At 45.6% G+C, this 18,606-nt stretch overlaps 1 protein-coding gene across 4 annotated transcripts in view; it reads right to left on the bottom strand.

Moving 5' to 3' along the window:
- The window catches only part of KLHL13 (kelch like family member 13), a 94,444-nt gene extending 76,085 nt beyond the window's left edge, over window positions 1-18,359 (bottom strand). Inside the window, exons 1-2 of one of the 4 annotated variants that reach the window (XM_035102272.2) lie at window positions 18,176-18,359; window positions 1,315-1,377 (exon numbers count right to left, since the gene is read on the bottom strand). In XM_035102272.2, coding sequence (XP_034958163.1) covers window positions 1,315-1,355 — 41 coding nt within the window. In that variant the 5' untranslated portion in view covers window positions 1,356-1,377; window positions 18,176-18,359. Of the gene's footprint in view, window positions 1-1,314; window positions 6,247-6,832; window positions 12,119-18,175 lie in introns of those variants that run through there. The other 3 variants (XM_060270323.1, XM_060270320.1, XM_035102271.2) reach the window with 3 other exon arrangements.
- Between the last annotated feature and the right edge of the window lie 247 nt (window positions 18,360-18,606).

Below are 18,606 nucleotides of genomic sequence, written 5' to 3'. Positions count from 1 at the left end.
TCTGCAATCAATTTTCAATGTGTGCATTTTAAATTTATGATGAAGGAATATTCATAACCAACTTTCTGTTAAAATTGCCCAGTGTGTTTAAACAAAATGTAATAACCACCATCACAAAAGCAGTGTGTTTAAGTGGATGGTGTCTCAAAAAAAGGTGTGACCAACAAATGAAGCTCTCCTGCCACCTCAAAATTGCACCTGTGCAAAGGAACAATACAAGTGTACAAACTAGTATCCTGCATCTGTTGCTTATGCAAATAATGCTCTGATTGCCTTTTCATAGAACAAGAATATTCAAATGACTAGGAGCTCCTCGGCATGTTGTCTTATTCCTGTGTCATGTTTTCAGAAGAGACAGTTTCTCCCCATTTGGAAAATGGTAGTACTGGTAATAACTCCCCATATACCTCAAAAGCCTCTGAATTGCCAATGCACATGGATATTCTTTGTGAGGCAGAAACAGCTTCATGGCAAGCCTATTTCAAGCAGAAAATACAAAACCATGAGAATTAAGTGTTGGCTGAGAAAAGAGCAAGAAGAAAGGGGAAGAGCTATGTGCCAGTGAAGGGTACGATTAAAAGAAACAAGGCTACTGGGAGGGTTTTAACCATTTTATAAACAGCAGCCTGCTGCAATCTTACTGACATTATGACCAGAAGTAATTGGCAAATAAGAGCTGCATCTCTAACAAAAGACAATCAAAACGCAATTGAGGGGAAAGGTGGAATACTTCCCAACGATACTGCCAAAATTACTGATATTAAAAACTATAGCAACACTTGGATATGGTAACAGAAATATGCTAAAAAGTGATGGGAGTGTAACATTCAGCCCCTTTTGATCCATAAATTACAAGCTTGTGCCAAACCCATGATTCTCTCATCAGCTCATTAAGTTTCACATCCTGTTTTAAGACCAAACAGGCTTTAACAAACATTGTACATAATGTAATTGATTTGGGAGAATCCTCACAATAGGCTAAATGCTGAACAAGTTTGGTGGTCCATGAGTGATGAGCTTCTGTACAACTATAGCACCACCCACCAGAGGTTGATAAACAAAAGGCAGAACATCCAAAACTCAGTCCTTCAGACAAACCCATTTTCAATGCCCATTGCAAATAAGTGACAATGGCCCTGACAAGCTGGTGACCATGTCTGAAGTCAGCTTCTGCACCTTGCAAACAGAAAAAATAAAAAGATCGTGAAATTTAATTTCCTCCGGAAAAAAATCCTTGTCTTGAGAGAACAAACAAGCACTGAGATAACAGCGGTAACGTATTAAACACAATTCATTTTGCACCAAAACACATACCTCTCTTGATGCACCTCCCTTCGGAGCACAGAATGATCCATACCGTCAGTATTAGTAGCTCCCCTGTTGACAAAACAAGATAAAGACTTTAAATGCTCTGGTTTTTTAAAAAGAATCATAGTACCCTAATGTGCCATGTCATCTTAATAAATCATGTAAGCATAGCTCACTGAAGTGGGGATTAATTGCCAGTGAAGTCAGTCACAATGCCAAGACCATCCATTGTTTAGCTGTGAAAATGAAGCTTTTGTTTCTCAACAAGTACTGGACAATAGGTTTGCTATTCACCAGTGGTGTCCTGGCAAACTTTAAAGCACAGGAGCTATCCACAGCCCTGCCCCCAAGCAACATCCAAAACATACAGGCAGTTTGCGTCCATCCATTTTATACATATAATAAACTAATAGCAATACATAGCATAATGCCCAGTGTACAGTCATACCTCGGGTTGAGTATGCTGCGGGTTGCGTACTTTCAGGATAAGAATGCGGCGGACCAGGAAGTGTTTACTTCCGGGTTCCGTCCCGTGCGCATGTGCAGAAGCGTTCTGCGCACTTTGCGCATGCACTAAAGCGCCGCTTGGGTTAAGTACTTTTCAGAGTGCGAATAGCACCCAGGAACAGATTAGGTACTTAACCCGAGGTACCACTGTATTAGGACCTGCTTACTGTCCTCCCGAGACAAGTAGGGATCTAGTGAAGGGTGGTGGGTGGCTAGCATGTTGGAACTAGCTGGTGGGGTTCACATCTCTGATCAGCTTTGGGGCAGAAACCTCGGGAATAGCCCTATTAAACTCAGTGTTCCAACTTCTTAGGTCCAACACTGAGCTTTAGCAAAAGGTCTTCAGCCAGCTGAAATACAACCTTTAACATTCAATTAGAAATGTAAACAAACTTGCATAGAAATATTACAATGGCTAGCATGGAGTAGGAACCCCATCAAAGGAAATAAGGGCTGTATCCAACCAAGTTCTACTCAGAGTAGGCACAATGAAATTTATGGGTTTAAATCAGTCATGCCCATTAATGACAATGGATCTAAGCAGAACAAGCACTAGATACCACGCTCCACATCCAGGCTCTGCTTGAGTATTTTCCTCCATCTCCAGTTTCCTCTCTGCACTAACCTGTCAAATGGTAATACATCTTAAAAGATTTGTTATCACCTTATTCACTTGTCACAGCTGACAGTCTGTCAAATACCTTGGTGCACTCTCAGATGGCATCATCAAGCCTGGTCTTAAAATAAGCCAGTGTGGAAGAGAAGGGTTCGAATCCCCATTCAGCCCTGGGTAACCTTGGCCAATCACCATCTCCTAGCCTACCCTACATCACAGGGTTGTGGTGAGAAGAGAAGAACCATGTACACCAAATTGAGCTCCTTGGAAGAAAAAGCTGGTATGTAAATGTAATAAATAAAAGTCCGGGAGCTGTGCTCCAACTGTTCTTGCTGTACCACATTCATTACAGTACATTGTAAAAACCCTTTCTCTTTTTCAAATACTGTACAGACTTGTAAGAGCCTTTTCCTCTCAAGTGGGCCCAGAACTGAAGATCTGGCAAAATAGCAAACATCCTGTCTGCTTTATTCAAATAACAAAAATCCCCATGTGGAATAAAGGGGGGCATTTAGCAGAATAACTGTGTCAGGCAGAGTCAAGAGTCAGAATGTCATCCTTCAAGAGAGAGACAGCTCCCTGGGCTGCTCTTTCTGCTTCTGAAAATCCATATGTTAAAGCAGCTTAAAGGAGCTTTGATCAGGTTTCCTTTCTACTGCCAATGCAGACCTATAGCGACCCTCACAATATTACCTATATCCTTATTAAGAGCTTCCTTCCCATAAGCAATGCATCCCTTCTCCAGCTTGCTGCAAATGGAATTTTACATGGAATCCAGAAAGACCAAAACCCAGTTATATTCCAAAGCAAGCCTGAATAAGTTGGTGCTCATCTGAAACTGTTTTTCACGTCCGCTGCTAATATTCTGCAAATAAAAATGTTTAGTGATGGAACTGAAGTTTAAAGCAGAGGTAACATAGAAGATTGCTGTCTCCACCTTTCCCCCTCCCTGCTCATCAGATTGAAAAAGCAGTTACAACAAGGAGACAGTCATTAGAAAAAACTCCTCCACCTCAATCTATATGATTTGCAAAAACTATTGTAAGAAACTTGTCTTTCTCGTCAGGATACGATCTCTGCTAACAAGAGTCATATCAAAGGACATAGATCTTAGCAAGCAGGAAGCTTTTGTTTCCCTACCATCAATAAGTTAGAACTCACCCTGGACTTGAGACAAAACTGCTTTGCTACTTCTGTGGTGATCTAGGCAAGCAAGAAAGGCTGTCTCAATAATCAGCCTTTCACTGGCACACCACCAAGGATCAATGAGTTGATTCATATGTGCAAGGGAGAAAGCTTCGATCTTCTTGTAAAAGGGAAAAACAAACAAGTAAACACATGCTTATGATTATAAAGCACAACTCATTTTATGTTGTGCAATTTGCATGAGCTGGGAAGCTAGTGGAGGGCAGAGGAGAGAAAGCAGTAGGGTCAGGCCAAAACCATCTCCTATCACATTGTGAAATCTCATTACCTGTGTTCCAAACACAAGATGTTTCATCCCTGTTATGCATGGAATAGAATTATGCTGCATATCTGTCAGGATATTTCTCCTCACCCTCAAGATTCTTTCATGGAGCTCAGGACGCTGTACATAGGTGCCCCCTATTTTCTCCTCAATACCACTCTGGTATTAATTGACAGGTTGGGTCAATTAATGCTATCTCTGCCCAAGATGATCCAATAAAAGCCACAAAGTAGGGGTTTTAAAATATTCTAGGTCTCCTGATACCTTGTCAAATATTCTATTCCCCTACACCAGATCCATTTCAACAGACTAGTTGTTTCGGAGGGCATCAGGTTGGCTATCTACATTTGCTGTGTGACTGAGATGTAGAAATGTGCAAACTCTCAAGGGATTTCATATTTAAAAATTCACTAGTAGAATACTGAAATGCAAGCTTCACAATAAGTTCTCTTCACCATCACCCTGCATGGATATAAACCCAAGCCTGACATATCTATTCTGCAATGATAGAATGGCTGACTGCTCAGTGTTCAAAACTGCACATGCTAAACTTCTGCACTGTTTCACCATGAACCATCTGGCCCACAACTCATAGCCTTAACAAGTGCACGGAAACCCAACACGTTAAAATGTTATTTGCACAGACATATATATTAAAAAATAAAGTCACACATACAATACATATGCGGGGTAGAAGTTAAAACTTTTGCAATATAATAAGTGATCTGACTCCACACATGAAATACTCTCCAAAAATAGATATACAGTAAAGCTGATGCAAAATGAATTCCAACACCTGCTTTAGTCTAGGAGGAAACAGAGAGAAATCTCTGCACAACCTTTTTAAACTTTAAAACAAATACCATCAGACAAAAAATATGAGGGCTTTGAGACTGTCAATAACCCCTGCCATTAAAAGCAACAAAGGTATTATAACCAAGATAGAAAATTGAAATTAGACATTAAGGCTCTTCAGCCCTCCCTCAGCTTCTACTATACTGCTGAGTTCTTGAAAAATAATGTGTTTTATATTCTATAATCCAAGATATACATTTCATGGCAACTCCAACAGTCATAGTGTAAACCAAACGAATGCTTCAGGCAAAAGCAAATATTCAGAAGCTTTTAACAAACACAAAGAGGGGAAAGGGGGACACTTTTTCCTCTGCACTTGGAACCCTCTAAGCTCAAAATTGCTCTTGACAAACCCAGATAAAGGTAAAGGGACCCCTGACCATTTGGTTCAGTCATGAACGACTCTGGGGTTGTGACGCTCATCTCACTTTACTGGCCAAGGGAGCCAGCGTACAGCTTCCAGGCAATGTGGCCAGCATGACTAAGCCGCTTCTGGCGAACCAGAGCAGCACACGGAAATGCCGTTTACCTTCCTGCCGGAGCAGTACCTATTTATCTACTTGCACTTTGACGTGCTTTCGAACTGCTAGTTCAAACTGCAGGGACCGAGCAACAGGAGCTCACCCCGTCACAGGGATTCAAACCACTAACCTTCTGATCAGCAAGCCCTAGGCTCTGTGGGTTAGACCTGCATCCCAACAAACCCAGTTGCTACATAGCAATTTGCATTTGCTCTGGCATGACACTCTTCTCCAGCGCCAAGCTAAAATTGGATTATTTCATTGTCTAAGTACACAGGAATCTGTACCCTAAAGGATACAGGCTTTTAAGCATGTCTCCATCACAAACCTTACAATGTGAAGTCGTCATGGAAAAACCCAACTAAATATTTCAGTTGCCTTTATCATCAAACTCTAAAGCAGGATTATGAAGACACACCCACCTGATAATATGTAAAAATCCAAATCCCAATGCCTAAAATTCCTTGTAGAAGATAAGGACCCTGAGATTACGCTAAAAGTAGCCAAATTTTGTGCCACTGCCATAAAACTCAGGGACAAGCGGTGTTACCATAATGATTGAGGCCTCCAACAGCTATTTTAGGCTATATTTTAGCAACCGAGTTTTAATTTATATATTTTAAATGCTTTAATATATACACGTGTACTGTCCCTGCCGTGTAAATTTTAATGCTTCATCATTGAGCTTTATGATTCTTGATTCTGCATGTGACCGTAAATAAATTGAATGAATGCCATGGAAAAACCCAACTAAATATTTCAGTTGCCTTTATAATCAAACTCTAAAGCAGGATTATGAAGACACACCCACCTGATAATAAGTAAAAAGAACAGGGGGGAAAAACTAACCTAGATTGAAAATTCCACATTCTGGGTGATACTATATTTTTTGCTCCATAAGACGCACCTGACCATAGGACGCACCTAGTTTTTAGAGGAGGAAAACGGGGGGGGGGGACCATTTTGCCTTCTTGAATTGTCAACTCCTAGAGGCCTAGGTGCCTCTGCCCCCCCCATTAAATATTTGAGGAAGTCATTCCCCCCCCCCATGTTGATGGGCATTGTCATTCTTATAGTGTGCATGCACTTTGTCTTGAGATCAATTGCAGCGGTTCTCAACCTGTGGGTCCCCAGATGTTGTTGGACTACAACTCCCATCATCCCTCAACTCTCATCATCTCTGAGCTCTGGCCTTGCTAGCTAGGGGCAATGGGAGTTGTAGTTCATCAACATCTGGGGACCAACAGGTTGAGAAAGGCTAATACGGTATGTGAGGTGGGGCTTACCTGGTCCACACACACACCCCAATATTTTATTCAAGTTGGAAGAGGGAGGGAGGGAAGGAATGGGTAAAAGAGAGGCAGGGAAGGAGGGAGGGAAAAGGAAGGGAAGGAGGGAGGGAGGGAGGGAGGGAGGGAGGGAGGGAGGGAGGGAAGGAAGGAAGGAAGGAAGGAAGGAAGGAAGGAAGGAAGGAGGGAGGGAGGGAGGGAGGGAGGGAGGGAGGGGTGAGAGGGGGGGAGGAAGGATGGAAGCTGGGAGGAGGGGCAGAACGGGTACCTTGAAAAATGGTGAGGGGTGTCAGAGGCAATCCTGGCCTTGGTCCCTCTTTCCTTCACTCCCTCCTCTGATGCCATCTCATGTCTCCGACTCCCAAAGGCTTGCTGTTTGTTGAAGCCCTGGTTACAAGCTCCCCGGGCAGATGGTGTCTCTGGGACTGGTCACGGGGTGCTGGTTGCCAGGAGCTGAGGGGGCCTCAGAGTAAGCAAGCAAGTGGGTGAGGGAGCCCAGCCAGCCAATACCTGCTTTTGGGAATAGACGGAAGTGGAAGGCCCGGCAGATAGGCGACGCACTGGCCTTTCTTTTGCTTGCTGTGTGCAAGGCCTGCCTGGGAGCCATGTGCCTGGATACTTTCCGCCATGCAGACCTGGTGGTGCCTGCTGCTGCCACCACTGCCTCCCAAGGTGAGTAAAGTGCTGGCCTCACATTCACCTTTGGCCAGTGTCTGTCAGGCTGCTAAGGCTGGGGGCATCCTCTTCCCAGCCCACCCCCCGGGGGCGGTGTGAGGAGGCACCTCTTTTTGCAGGGGGGTGGGGGTGGCGGCAGCTGCCCAGAGCAGCATTTCTCAACCGCTGTTCCGTGGCACACTAGTGTGCCGCGAGACGCTGGCTGGTGTGCCGCGACGTGCGGCGACGAGAAGGGCGATTTGCATTGTCGCGTGCCTGGCGGCCGCCAATATATATCGCAAACCCGCCGGAAAGGAAGCCGGCCGGGTCACGACGCGGGGCGAGCGCAGCTCTCAACAGCCACCACCACGGGAGGGTGGTTTTAGACAAACTTAAAGAAGCTGGCTGGATGAGCTCAACCTGAAACTTGCTGAGCAAAGGATTGTGCTGGCAGAGAAATCAGTGGCTTGTGAAGCCTTATTACAGGAGATTGCAACCAACACAGCAATTGGCAAGTGTTTCTTACAGTCATAATTATATAGTCAATATAGGGCGGCACAGAGTTAAATTTTTTAACTTTTTTAATGGTGGTGTGCCTCGTGATTTTTTTCATGGAACAAGTGTGCCTTGGCCCCAAAAAGGTTGAGAAACACTGGCCCAGAGGACTCCCAAGGAGAGGAGGCTAAGGGAACACTCCACAAGGGAGGGTGCTTGAAAAAGAGTGAGAGGCTGCCAGCTCTACAGGCAAGGGGGGACATAACTGAGCTCCCTAGCCCCACAGGGTGCTGCAGAAAAAAAGTTGGTCAAGGGAGGCCATGGACCCAAAAAGGTTGAAAAACTCTGCCCTAAAGGTGCATTTGCTCAAGTAGAGAACTAGCCAGGCCTGTTATCACACTGGAACCAAAAGAGTCACCCATAAAACATGCCCAACTCCCTCCTGAAACTGTGCAGTGCAGGGGGAGATTGGTAACAGTGAGCAAAGCATCTATTCAAGGGAGCTATTTGACCATCACTGCTCTTTCTGTTGAAACCCTCTCAAACAGGCTTCTTCTGAGGCACAACTAGAGCCCCAGAACATTGTAAGGAAACCACAGCCATAAAGGAATAAATATTTAACAATCTAACCAGCAGGCAAGTGCTTTCCTACCATGAGGCTTTGGGTAACTCTCCATGCTGCAGCCCCTTCTGGTAGCGGTCTCGCTTGCCCCACCCACTACCACAATGGCTAAGAATATTTTTTAGCCTTGCCAGATACATGCCAGCATGGCAACAGCATGGCAACAGCAACACAATTCCCACTCAAAAACATTTTTGAGACTGATCAGGCACTACTAAAAAGCAAACCATAGGAGAAAGCAGGCATAATAATCGCTCACAAGCAAAGAACCAAGAAATTCACATTTGCATGCAACACTGTCAGAGTGTTTAGACCCACAGCTTCTCAGCTATTGTCATGACAGCAGAGGATTATTATAGGCTTGCTGTAGCAGCCAGTACTTTACCATTCCCAGAAGCTCAGCTTATTGTCAATACACCGACACAACTTGGGGAAGTGAAGAAAAAATATATATTGGCAAAGAGGCCTTTGTGGTGCCATTTAAGAAACTCCAGGGCACAATATTGTCAGCGGAGTTGAATACAACCCTTGCCATTATATAGGCTGAAAATCCACTTGCAATAGAGGAAAACTGGCCAGGAGCAATTATAGCATTATTGCACACCTCCCCTATCTTGTCTTGAGTTAAAATGTTGTTAATAGCATCTCATTCATATTGCCCCACACATTAAATGCTACATAAAACCATATGACTGGTTTTGCAAAAAAAGGGTGCACATTAGCAGTGAAAAATGTAGATATTTGTGCATCATATGTTTTTAAAAGCAAGAGGAATACCGCAAGGTCCAAAAACTAGGAAGGTATTACCCTTCTGCAAGTACAGGACAAGACCCCCCCCAAAAAAAATTCTTCACTGCACTAGGACAACTTCCTGACTATGGTCAAATAACATGTCCGTCTGTCCATGTTTGCTGTGGTTTGTGCTCAAACAATGTACAGTGGTACCTTGGTTTATGAACTTAATCCGTTCCGGAAGTCCGTTCTTAAACCAAGACGTACTTTCCCATAGCAGCGGAGAACTCAATTTACACTCAACAGGAAGCAGAACATGTTCTGCTTCCAAGGCAAAGTTCACAAACCAAAACACCTACTTCTAGGTTTGCAGCATTCTTAATCCAAGTTGTTCATAAACTAAGCTGTTCTTAAACCAAGGTACCACTGTATAGGCTTTCCAAGAGCATCAGCTAAAACTGATGTACCAAGGAAGATAAGGTAAAGGTAAAGGGACCCCTGACCATTTGGTCCAGTCATGACCAACTCTGGGGTTGCAGCGCTCATCTCGCATTATTGGTGTACAGCTTCCAGGTCATGTGGCCAGCATGACAAAGCCGCTTCTGGCGAACCAGAGCAGCACACAGAAAGGCTGTTTACCTTGGAGCGGTACCTATTTATCTACTTGCACTTTGACGTGCTTTCGAACTGCTAGGTTGGCAGGAGCTGGGACCAAGCAACGGGAGCTCACCCTATCACGGGGATTCGAACCGCCGACCTTCTGATCGGCAAACCCTAGGCTCTGTGGTTTAACCCAGAGCGCCACCCGCATCCCACCAAGGAAGATACATCAACTTAAAACCAATGGCTTTGCAGTCAGCCCAACAGTTGCATACAAGAATTGGCCAGTTCTGAGAAAGCTTGCAGGTCTTGTTAGTTCTTTTAAGGCTGCATGAAGTGCCACCTATTTTAATTGTAAAGCCCAAAGCATAAGCAGAGCAACGCATCTTCATACTCCCATCCTAATTCTGTTGTTTTATCTGAACAAGCAGCAAACACCCTGTGAGTTGGCACAGGTGATGTCTTGCTGCTGGCTCACAGTCCAGTTCCATTATGATTCTTAGAGAAAGCAGCTGAAACAATTGCCTATTTCAGGCATCCCCAAATTTCGCCCCCCCCAGATGTTTTGGACTACAGTTCGCATCATCCCTGACCGCTGGTCCCGTTAGCTAGCGATAATGGGAATTGTAGGCCAAAACATCTGGAGGGCTGCAGTTTGGGGATGCCTGGCCTATTTCCTTCTGTCCACTCCTTTCTCCATCCCAAAAAACCTGCCTTGGGCATGGCAACGCCACACCCTATTACCCTGCAATGCAAAGGTCCGGCAATATAACGGAACAGAAATCTCTCAGGTAAGAGCATGCAAGAACTGCAGCATTTGCAAGCAAACTTTGGACAACCAGGGATAGATGCAGATCACGACCCAGATCACCCTGGCGGGTGCTAGATAAAAATTAAGACCTTGGCCATGACACACACTTAAGGCAAGTTATGTTTCTTTCTGGAGGTGCTACTGTGTATTAGAGATTTATGAATTAAAGATATCCCCTTACAGAAGATTTCACTATCAAAAAAATGCCCTTAACACAGGCAGCAAAGGCAAGAACAAAACAGTGATGCAAACAGGGCAGAAAATTAGCCAAGTCCTTCCCTCTGGCAAGAAACTACCTGGAGCAACAAGAAGGAAGCAGTGAACTCCTTTTCACCCTGTTCGAAGCAGACTCTGCAGGTGGCCAGTCTGTGTGAGGAAATGTCAGCACTCCCCTCCACCATGCTGCAATGGTCAAGCCTTTATGAAAGGCCGTCTGTGCAGAACAGTTAACACAATGCCAGGCCTTGTCAGATGTATCATGCAAGGCGACAAAATGTCACATAAAGATGCAGGGCTTCTCTCAAACTTCTTCCTCCCCACCACTCCAGCTTTCAGCATTCATTCTTGTTCATCCAACACAATACTCCATCTCCAGCCTCAACTCCAAGGATGGGAAACCTGTGGCCCTTCAGTTGTTGCTGGGATAGCTCAGTTGGTAGAGCATGAGACTCTTAATCTCAGGGTTTGAGCCCCACTAGATGACCCTCCCTTTCAACTCCCTTTCAATTCCATGATTCTATGATATCCCCCTTTCATTAGTCCCAGCCAACCTGGCCCATTGTCAGAGATTGTGTGAGTTGTATTGCAGCAACAAGGCCTCAGGTTCCTCATTCCTGCTCTACTTCATGCTACATTCATATTGTCACAAGACATGTCACAGCTGATAACGCAGCTCAGATTTTGGGTGGAAATGAAGCCACCCTGTGAAATGCTGCAACCTCAGACACCTTTGGAGGTAAGCTCTTCACATTCTGCAAGAAAATAAGAAGTATCTGCAACTCATGGAGCCAACTGCTAATTCTAGGAACAAGTAATAATTCTCAAACTGAAGCTTCACATGCAATCATCACTAAGAAGCACCCAGTTTTCCATGGTACAGCAGCCACCAATCAAATGCACCTCTTAACAGCACAATTTCCTCAGAACACAGAGAGAGGTGTTCTTCTCTGTAGAGCTCTTGGCACATTATGGGTGATAAATCAATGTTAAGTTACAGCTATTACTTCTCAGGAGCTGCTGCTATATAACCAATCACTGTCTTCTTCAGAAGGTCTGTAAAAATAGGAGCATGTGAAATTTAAATATGCTACCCAACACACTTTGATTTAGGCTGCCAATTGGAATCTGGGAGTTCATCTATTTGGGAGTTTCTAATTGAATATCTAAGGCCATCTGTACTGTATGCATTTTGATATACAGTGGTACCCCGCTAGACGAATTTAATTCGTTCCAACGGTTAATTCGTCCAACGAAAAATTCGTCTTGCGAGGCACCGTTTCCCATAGGAATACATTAAAAGTTAATTAATGCGTTCCTATGGGCTGCGGGGGACTGGCGGCAGTGGCGGCGCTTGCTTGCTTGGCTCGCCGGAAGGCAGGCAGACAGGCAGCAACAGCCCCAGAGCTGTCCTTGCTGTCGGTGGCAGGGGGAGAGGAACGAAGGAAGAGAAAGAGCAACTTTCTCTTCCTTCGTTCCTCTCCCCCTGCTGCTGAGCGTGCACAGATCTCGGGATCTGTCCTTGCTGTCGGTGGTGGGGGGAGAGGAACGAAGGAAGAGAAAGCAGCCCTTTCTCTTCCTTCGTTCCTCTCCCCCTACCGCCGACAGCAAGGAAAATTCCCAGGATCCTTGCGCAGCACTTCTCCGAACCCCAGGATCTGTCCTTTCTGGCGGCAGCAGGGGGACAGGAACAAAGGAGGAGAAAGGGCAACTTTTTCCTCCTTCGTTCCTCTCCCCCTGCTGCTGAGCGTGCACAGATCCCGGGGTTCGGAGAAGCGATTGCGCAGCGCTTCTCCACATCCCGGGATCTGTCCTTTCTGTCGGTGGTGCGGGGAGAGGAACGAACGGAGAAGAAGAAGCCCTTTCTCTCCATTCGTTCCTCTCCCCCCACCAGCTGCAAGAAGATCAAACCTCTCCATTCTGAAGGAAATCAGCCCTGAGTGCTCACTGGAAGGACAGATCCTGAAGCTGAGGCTCCAATACTTTGGCCACCTCATGAGAAGAGAAGACTCCCTGGAAAAGACCCTGATGTTGGGAAAGATGGAGGGCACAAGGACAAGGGGACAACAGAGGACAAGATGGTTGGGCAGTGTTCTCGAAGCCACAAACATGAGTCTGACCAAACTACGGGAGGCAGTGGAAGACAGGAGTGCCTGGCGTGCTCTGGTCCATGGGGTCAGGAAGAGTCAGACATGACTAAATGACTAAACAACAACAACATATTGTCTGCATGTCTATGTGCAGTAGACCTTAATGCATAGCTGTCAACCTTTTCCTTTTCTCACGAGGAATCCTATCCGGAATAAGGGAATTTCCCTTTAAAAGGGGGGGGGAGTTGACAGCTATGTTAATGGCTCTTGTTCAGGATTTCCCACAATTTGGTTTGCAGCACTATAGGAAAAGTCAGAAAGAGAAGAGATTGTGAGGTGGATATAGGCTAAACAAGCCACAGATCCAATTCCTGTCAATTCTCGTAAGTTATGAAGAGAAGCATGATTTCATAAAGTGGACATTTATCAAGTTTGTGCTTGTTGAGACTAATTAACTGGCAGAAAAGTTGTATGGCTCTCACCTTTTCTGATGCTCTCTCTACCCTCTATCTTTGCAAAGAAAACAGTATACACTTAAATTCTAAGAATTAACCAAACTGTAATTTTTAAGTGCCTTGTCTTGGTTCAGAAGGGTCTGCTTCACAATTATTATTGGTTTTCATTTTAATACTGAACAATAATTTAGATTCCATTTAGTTTGTTACTATTCTAAAGGTAAAGGTCCCCCTGATCATTAGGTCGTCGCGGACGACTCTGGGGTTGCGAGCTCATCTCACTCTATAGGCCTAGGGAACCGGCATTTGTCCGCTGACAGCTTCCGGGTCATGTGGCCAGCGAACCAGAGCAGCACACAGAAATGCTGTTTACCTTTCCACCAGAGTGGTACCTATTTGTCTACTTGCACTTGACGTGCTTTGAACTGCTAGGTTGGCAGGAGCTGGGACCGAACACCATCGCGGGGATTTGACCCGCCAACCTTCTGATACGCAAGCCCTAGGCTCTGTGGTTTAGATCACAGCGCCACCCACATCCTTGTTACTATTCTAGACCAGATTAAATCAGCAAACCTAAAAGTATATACTAGCAGGTCTAACTGGGGGTTACTAATGGGTAAACACGTTTAGATATTATAAACCTGCAGCACCCTCGCTTCCCTGACGTGCCCTGCAGTGAGGTGGTGTCCGGCGGGAGCGGCGGTTGGAGGAGGCAGGGGGGGGGAGAGTGCGCGCGTGCAGTCTCTGCTGTCCAATCCCTGTATCCCTAGCGCACATGCGCAGTGACCCAGGGACACACGGGACAGCTTGGACGCAGGGACAACTTGGACATTATTATATAGGATAAGAGACATGGGAGAATGATCAATGGTCTTCAATGTCTGAATACTAATGTATACTAATGCACAGAGCATGGGAAATAAACAAGATGAACTTGAGCTCTTGGTACAGCAAACTAAATACGATATAATAGGCATCACTGAAACCTGGTGGGATGAGTCATGATTGGAATGTAGAAATAGAGGGATACAATCTATTTCAGAGAAACAGACCAAACAGGAAAGGAGGAGGTGTGGCGTTATACGTCAGGGATGTGTATACCTGTGAAGAGATCCAGGATTTAAAACTTCAAAGCCAAATTGAGAGTATCTGGGTCAAAATTAAGGGAGAGAAAAATAACAGTGATCTCATTGTGGGAGTTTACTATAGATCCCCAAGTCAAACTGAGGACACAGATGATGCCTTCCTGGAACAGATGACCAAGCATTCAAAAGGAAGTGAAATAGTAGTAATGGGGGATTTCAACTATCCTGATATTTGTTGGATGTCAAACTCAGCCAAGAGAATCCTCACTGGCCTTGCAGACAACTTCATTGTCCAGAAAATGGGAGAAGCAACAAGAGGATCAGCCATTTTAGATCTGATCCTAACCAATAGTGATGATCTGGTTAGTGTGGTAGGATCATAAGTGGCAGGATCATAAGGTGGGAGGGACCATGCTCTTCTGGAGTTTATTATACAGTGGAAAGGAGCAACCAAGCATACTAAGACTCAAATTTTAGATTTTAAGAAAGCCAACTTCAGAAAACTTAGGGAAACGCTGAGTAAGATCTCATGGACAGTAATACTAAAAGGGAATGGAGTTCAAGATGGTTGGGAGTTTGTTAAAAGGGAGATGTTAAAAGCACAACTTCAGGCAATACAATGAGATGGAAACATGGAAGGTGCCTAAAGAAGCCAGGGTGGCTATCTAAACAACTTTTAACTGAGTTAAGATTTAAAAGGGATATGTACAAAAAAAGGAAAAGGGGGGAAACGACCAGAGAGGAATTCAAACAAATAGCCAGCACGTGTAGAGACAAAGTCAGAAAAGCTAAAGCACAGAATGAACTCAGGCTTGCTAGAGAGGTTAAAAGCAACAAAAAGGTCTTTTATGGGTATGGCCGTAGCAAAAAGAAGAACAAGGAAACAGTGGGGTCACTTCGAGGAGAAGATGGTGAAATGCAGACAGGGGACAGAGAAAGGGCAGAACTCCTCAATACCTTCTTTGCCTCAGTCTTCTCCAAAAAAGAAAACAATGCCCAGCCTGAAGAATATGGAGCAGATGATTCAGCAGGGGAAACACGGCCCAGAACAAGTAAGGAGGTAGTACAAGAATATGTGGCTAGTTTAGATGTATTCAAGTCTCCAGGGCCAGATGAACTACATCCAAGAGTATTAAAAGAACTGGTAGAGGTGATTTCAGAACCACCGGCAGTAATCTTCGAGAATTCCTGAAGAGCAGGCGAAGTCCCAGCAGACTGGAGGGCAAATGTTGTCCCTATTTTCAAAAGGGGGAAAGAGAGGACCCAAACAATTACCGCCCAGTCAGCCTGACCTCAATACCAGGAAAGATTCTAGAGCAGATCATTAAGCAAACGTTCTGTGAGCACCTAGAAAGGAACGCTGTGATCACTAAAAGTCTGCATGGGTTTCTGAAAAATAAGTCATGTCAGACTCAACATCTTTATCAATGACTTGGATGGTGGGCTTGAGGGCATCCTGAGCAAGTTTGCAGATGACACCAAATTGGGAGGGGTGGCTAATACCCCAGAGGACAGTATCACAGTTCAAAATGACCTTAACAGATTAGACAACTGGGCCAAAGCAAACAAGATGAATTTTAACAGGGAGAAATGTAAAGTACTACACTTGGGCAAAAAAAATGAAAGGCACAAATACAGGATGGGTGACACCTGGCTTGAGAGCAGTACATATGAAAAGGATCTAGGAGTCTTGGTAGACCACAAACCTGACATGAGTCAACAGTGTGATGCAGCAGCTAAAAAAGCCAATGCAATTCTGGGCTGCATCAATAGGAGTATAGCATCTAGATCAAGGGAAGTAATAGTACCATTGTATTCTGCTCTGGTCATACCTCACCTGGAATACTGTGTCCAGTTCTGGGCACCACAGTTCAAGAAGGATACTGACAAGCTGGAACGTGTCCAGAGGAGGGCAACCAAAATGGTCAAAGGCCTGGAAACAATGCCTTATGAGGAATGGCTTAGGGAGCTGGGTATGTTTAGCCTGGAGAAGAGAAGGTTAAGGGGTGATATGACAGCCATGTTCAAATATATAAAAGGATGTCATATAGAGGAGGGAGAAAGGTTGTTTTCTGCTGCTCCAGAGAAGCGGACACGGAGCAATGGATTCAAACTACAAGAAAGAAGATTCTACAAGAAAGAAGATTCCTGACAGTAAGAGCTGTTCGACAGTGGAATTTGCTGCCAAGGAGTGTGGTGGAGTCTCCTTCTTTGGAGGTCTTTAAGCACAGGCTTGACAGCCATATGTCAGGAATGTTTTGATGGTGTTTCCTGCTTGGCAGGGGGTTGGACTGGATGGCCCTTGTGGTCTACTCCAACTCTATGATTCTATGATGCTATGAAATCTCACTGAGTTCAGTGGGACTTACTCCCAAGTAAGTGTAGTTAGGACTGCAGTCTAAACTGGGAATAAGTCCCATTTAATTTAATGAGACTTACGTCTCAGTAGACATGCTATGGATTCTGCTGTAGTAAGGACGTAAGTTACAGTGAACTTACTGGGATCTACTTATTGAACTGATCCTCTTAGCTAGGGATCATGGGAATTGTAGGCCAAAACATCTGGAGGGCCGCAGTTTGGGGATGCCTGCTCTAAACGCTACACTCAAGTGCCTCTCTTTGTGACCAAACACACAGCAGCTCAATAACTAGCGAATGGTTGACAAGAACCAACATGAATTACCACCTCACTGCATCCCCCAACTTCCTGTAGCCTCTAATTGGCCGCTGGCAGCCTTCATGGGATATCAGAAAAACTCAAGCTGTCCTATGCAAGTACAGTATTCCTTAGGTGTTTAGATTCTGGGTGGCAAAGCATAGCGTGGTTGCTGTTGTTTTCTATTATTGCATACCGATTATTATTTTTAATACGTATTTTAGCCAAGGGGTGAGAGACCTGAGCAATGGTGTGTTTGGGAAATGAAAGCAGAACGATCCTATTCGTGTATACTCAGATGTAAGCTGCTGTTAAGTCCAATGGGACAAAAGTGTGGTTTGCATCCATTTGTATCAAGAGACAATGGAGTGTGCCTCCTCTGTGGAGCACAAGACTGAGCAGGGTGTATGGAAGTCCTGGGCTGCTGAAAGCTAATTTCGACCAGGGTCCTACAAAACAGCCATCCTAAAACCCCGATGTCCTTTGAAAATAATTACAGATGTGTGCCAAAGCTCCAGTGGTTTTCTGCATCTGGCAGTCCTGCCCCCGTGCCTTAAAACAGCACTTGCCCTCAAGATGTTTTGGGTTACAATTCACTCTGGAAGCACTTAAAAGTACTTGGGTAGCATTTTCTTTTTGTGACTGGGGGTTGGAGATACAGTTTCTTGCAAAGAGTGCAGTGGTACGCCTCTGATGAAGATGAAAGGGGAAAGATCCAATTCCAAGCTATTTCTCCCCCCCAAAAAAAACCTCAATCTCCCCCCCCCATTCAGCCTTTGCAAATGGAGTTAACATTCTAAGATTCAGCCCCTCGCTATATTATTTTTATAAATGCACTTCTTGTATGGTATTGCTCCCCACCACCACCACCACCTTGGATTTGGGGGGGAAGGGACCCCTCCATTGAGCCAATGCATGGGTTAGGAGCCAGCCCCCCTCCCTTCGCCCCTCCCCTCCGGACGTAGAGAGGGAGGTGGACCAACCGCCCAGCCAATCGTGTCGCCCTCCTTCCCTGCCCTCTCCCCGGAGAGCGCGGTCAATCAGCGCCGCCGTCCCTTCCACGCTGCCTCCCTAATCCAGCCAATGGTGAAGAGGGACACAAAACTGCTGCCGCCACGGTCGCGGCCCTCCCCCTCCGCTTTCGCCTCACAGAGAAGCGGCCTCGAGCTCGCCCTCCCCCGCGCCGTCTCCTCACCCGCGGCTGCCGCCACCTGCTGCCGCCAAGTCAATAAAGGACCCGGAGTCGCGAGGAGGGGCGGGGCGACGGTTTGGCGTGGGGACGGAGGGGAGAGCGACCGGGGCCCGAACCGCTGCACCTGACCCGCCTGCTTCCCCCTCGGCGGCTGCAGGAGCTTTTCGAAAGTCCTCCCGAGTCCGGAATCGGGAGTCACGCCCCCTCCGTGTCTTAAATGCCGCCCTCCTGCGTCACCAAGATGGCGGCGATGCGCCTGCGCGACGCGGGAAGGGAGGGAAGCGTTAAGGGAGACTTAGAGGGAGAGCAGTGGGCTGTGAGTTCGAATCTCAATGCCGCCGTTAAGACGTCGCTGCTCGAACATGTACTATATTGTAAAAGTAATGTATCAGGTCCAGTTTGAGACAGGTAAACTCATCTACACACCAACACAA

The sequence above is a fragment of the Zootoca vivipara genome, chromosome Z, assembly GCF_963506605.1.
Source record: "Zootoca vivipara chromosome Z, rZooViv1.1, whole genome shotgun sequence".
Classification (NCBI taxonomy): Eukaryota; Metazoa; Chordata; class Lepidosauria; order Squamata; family Lacertidae; genus Zootoca; species Zootoca vivipara.
The sequence above is the reverse complement of the archived record's forward strand: the minus strand, read 5'-3'. Positions and strand labels throughout refer to the sequence as shown.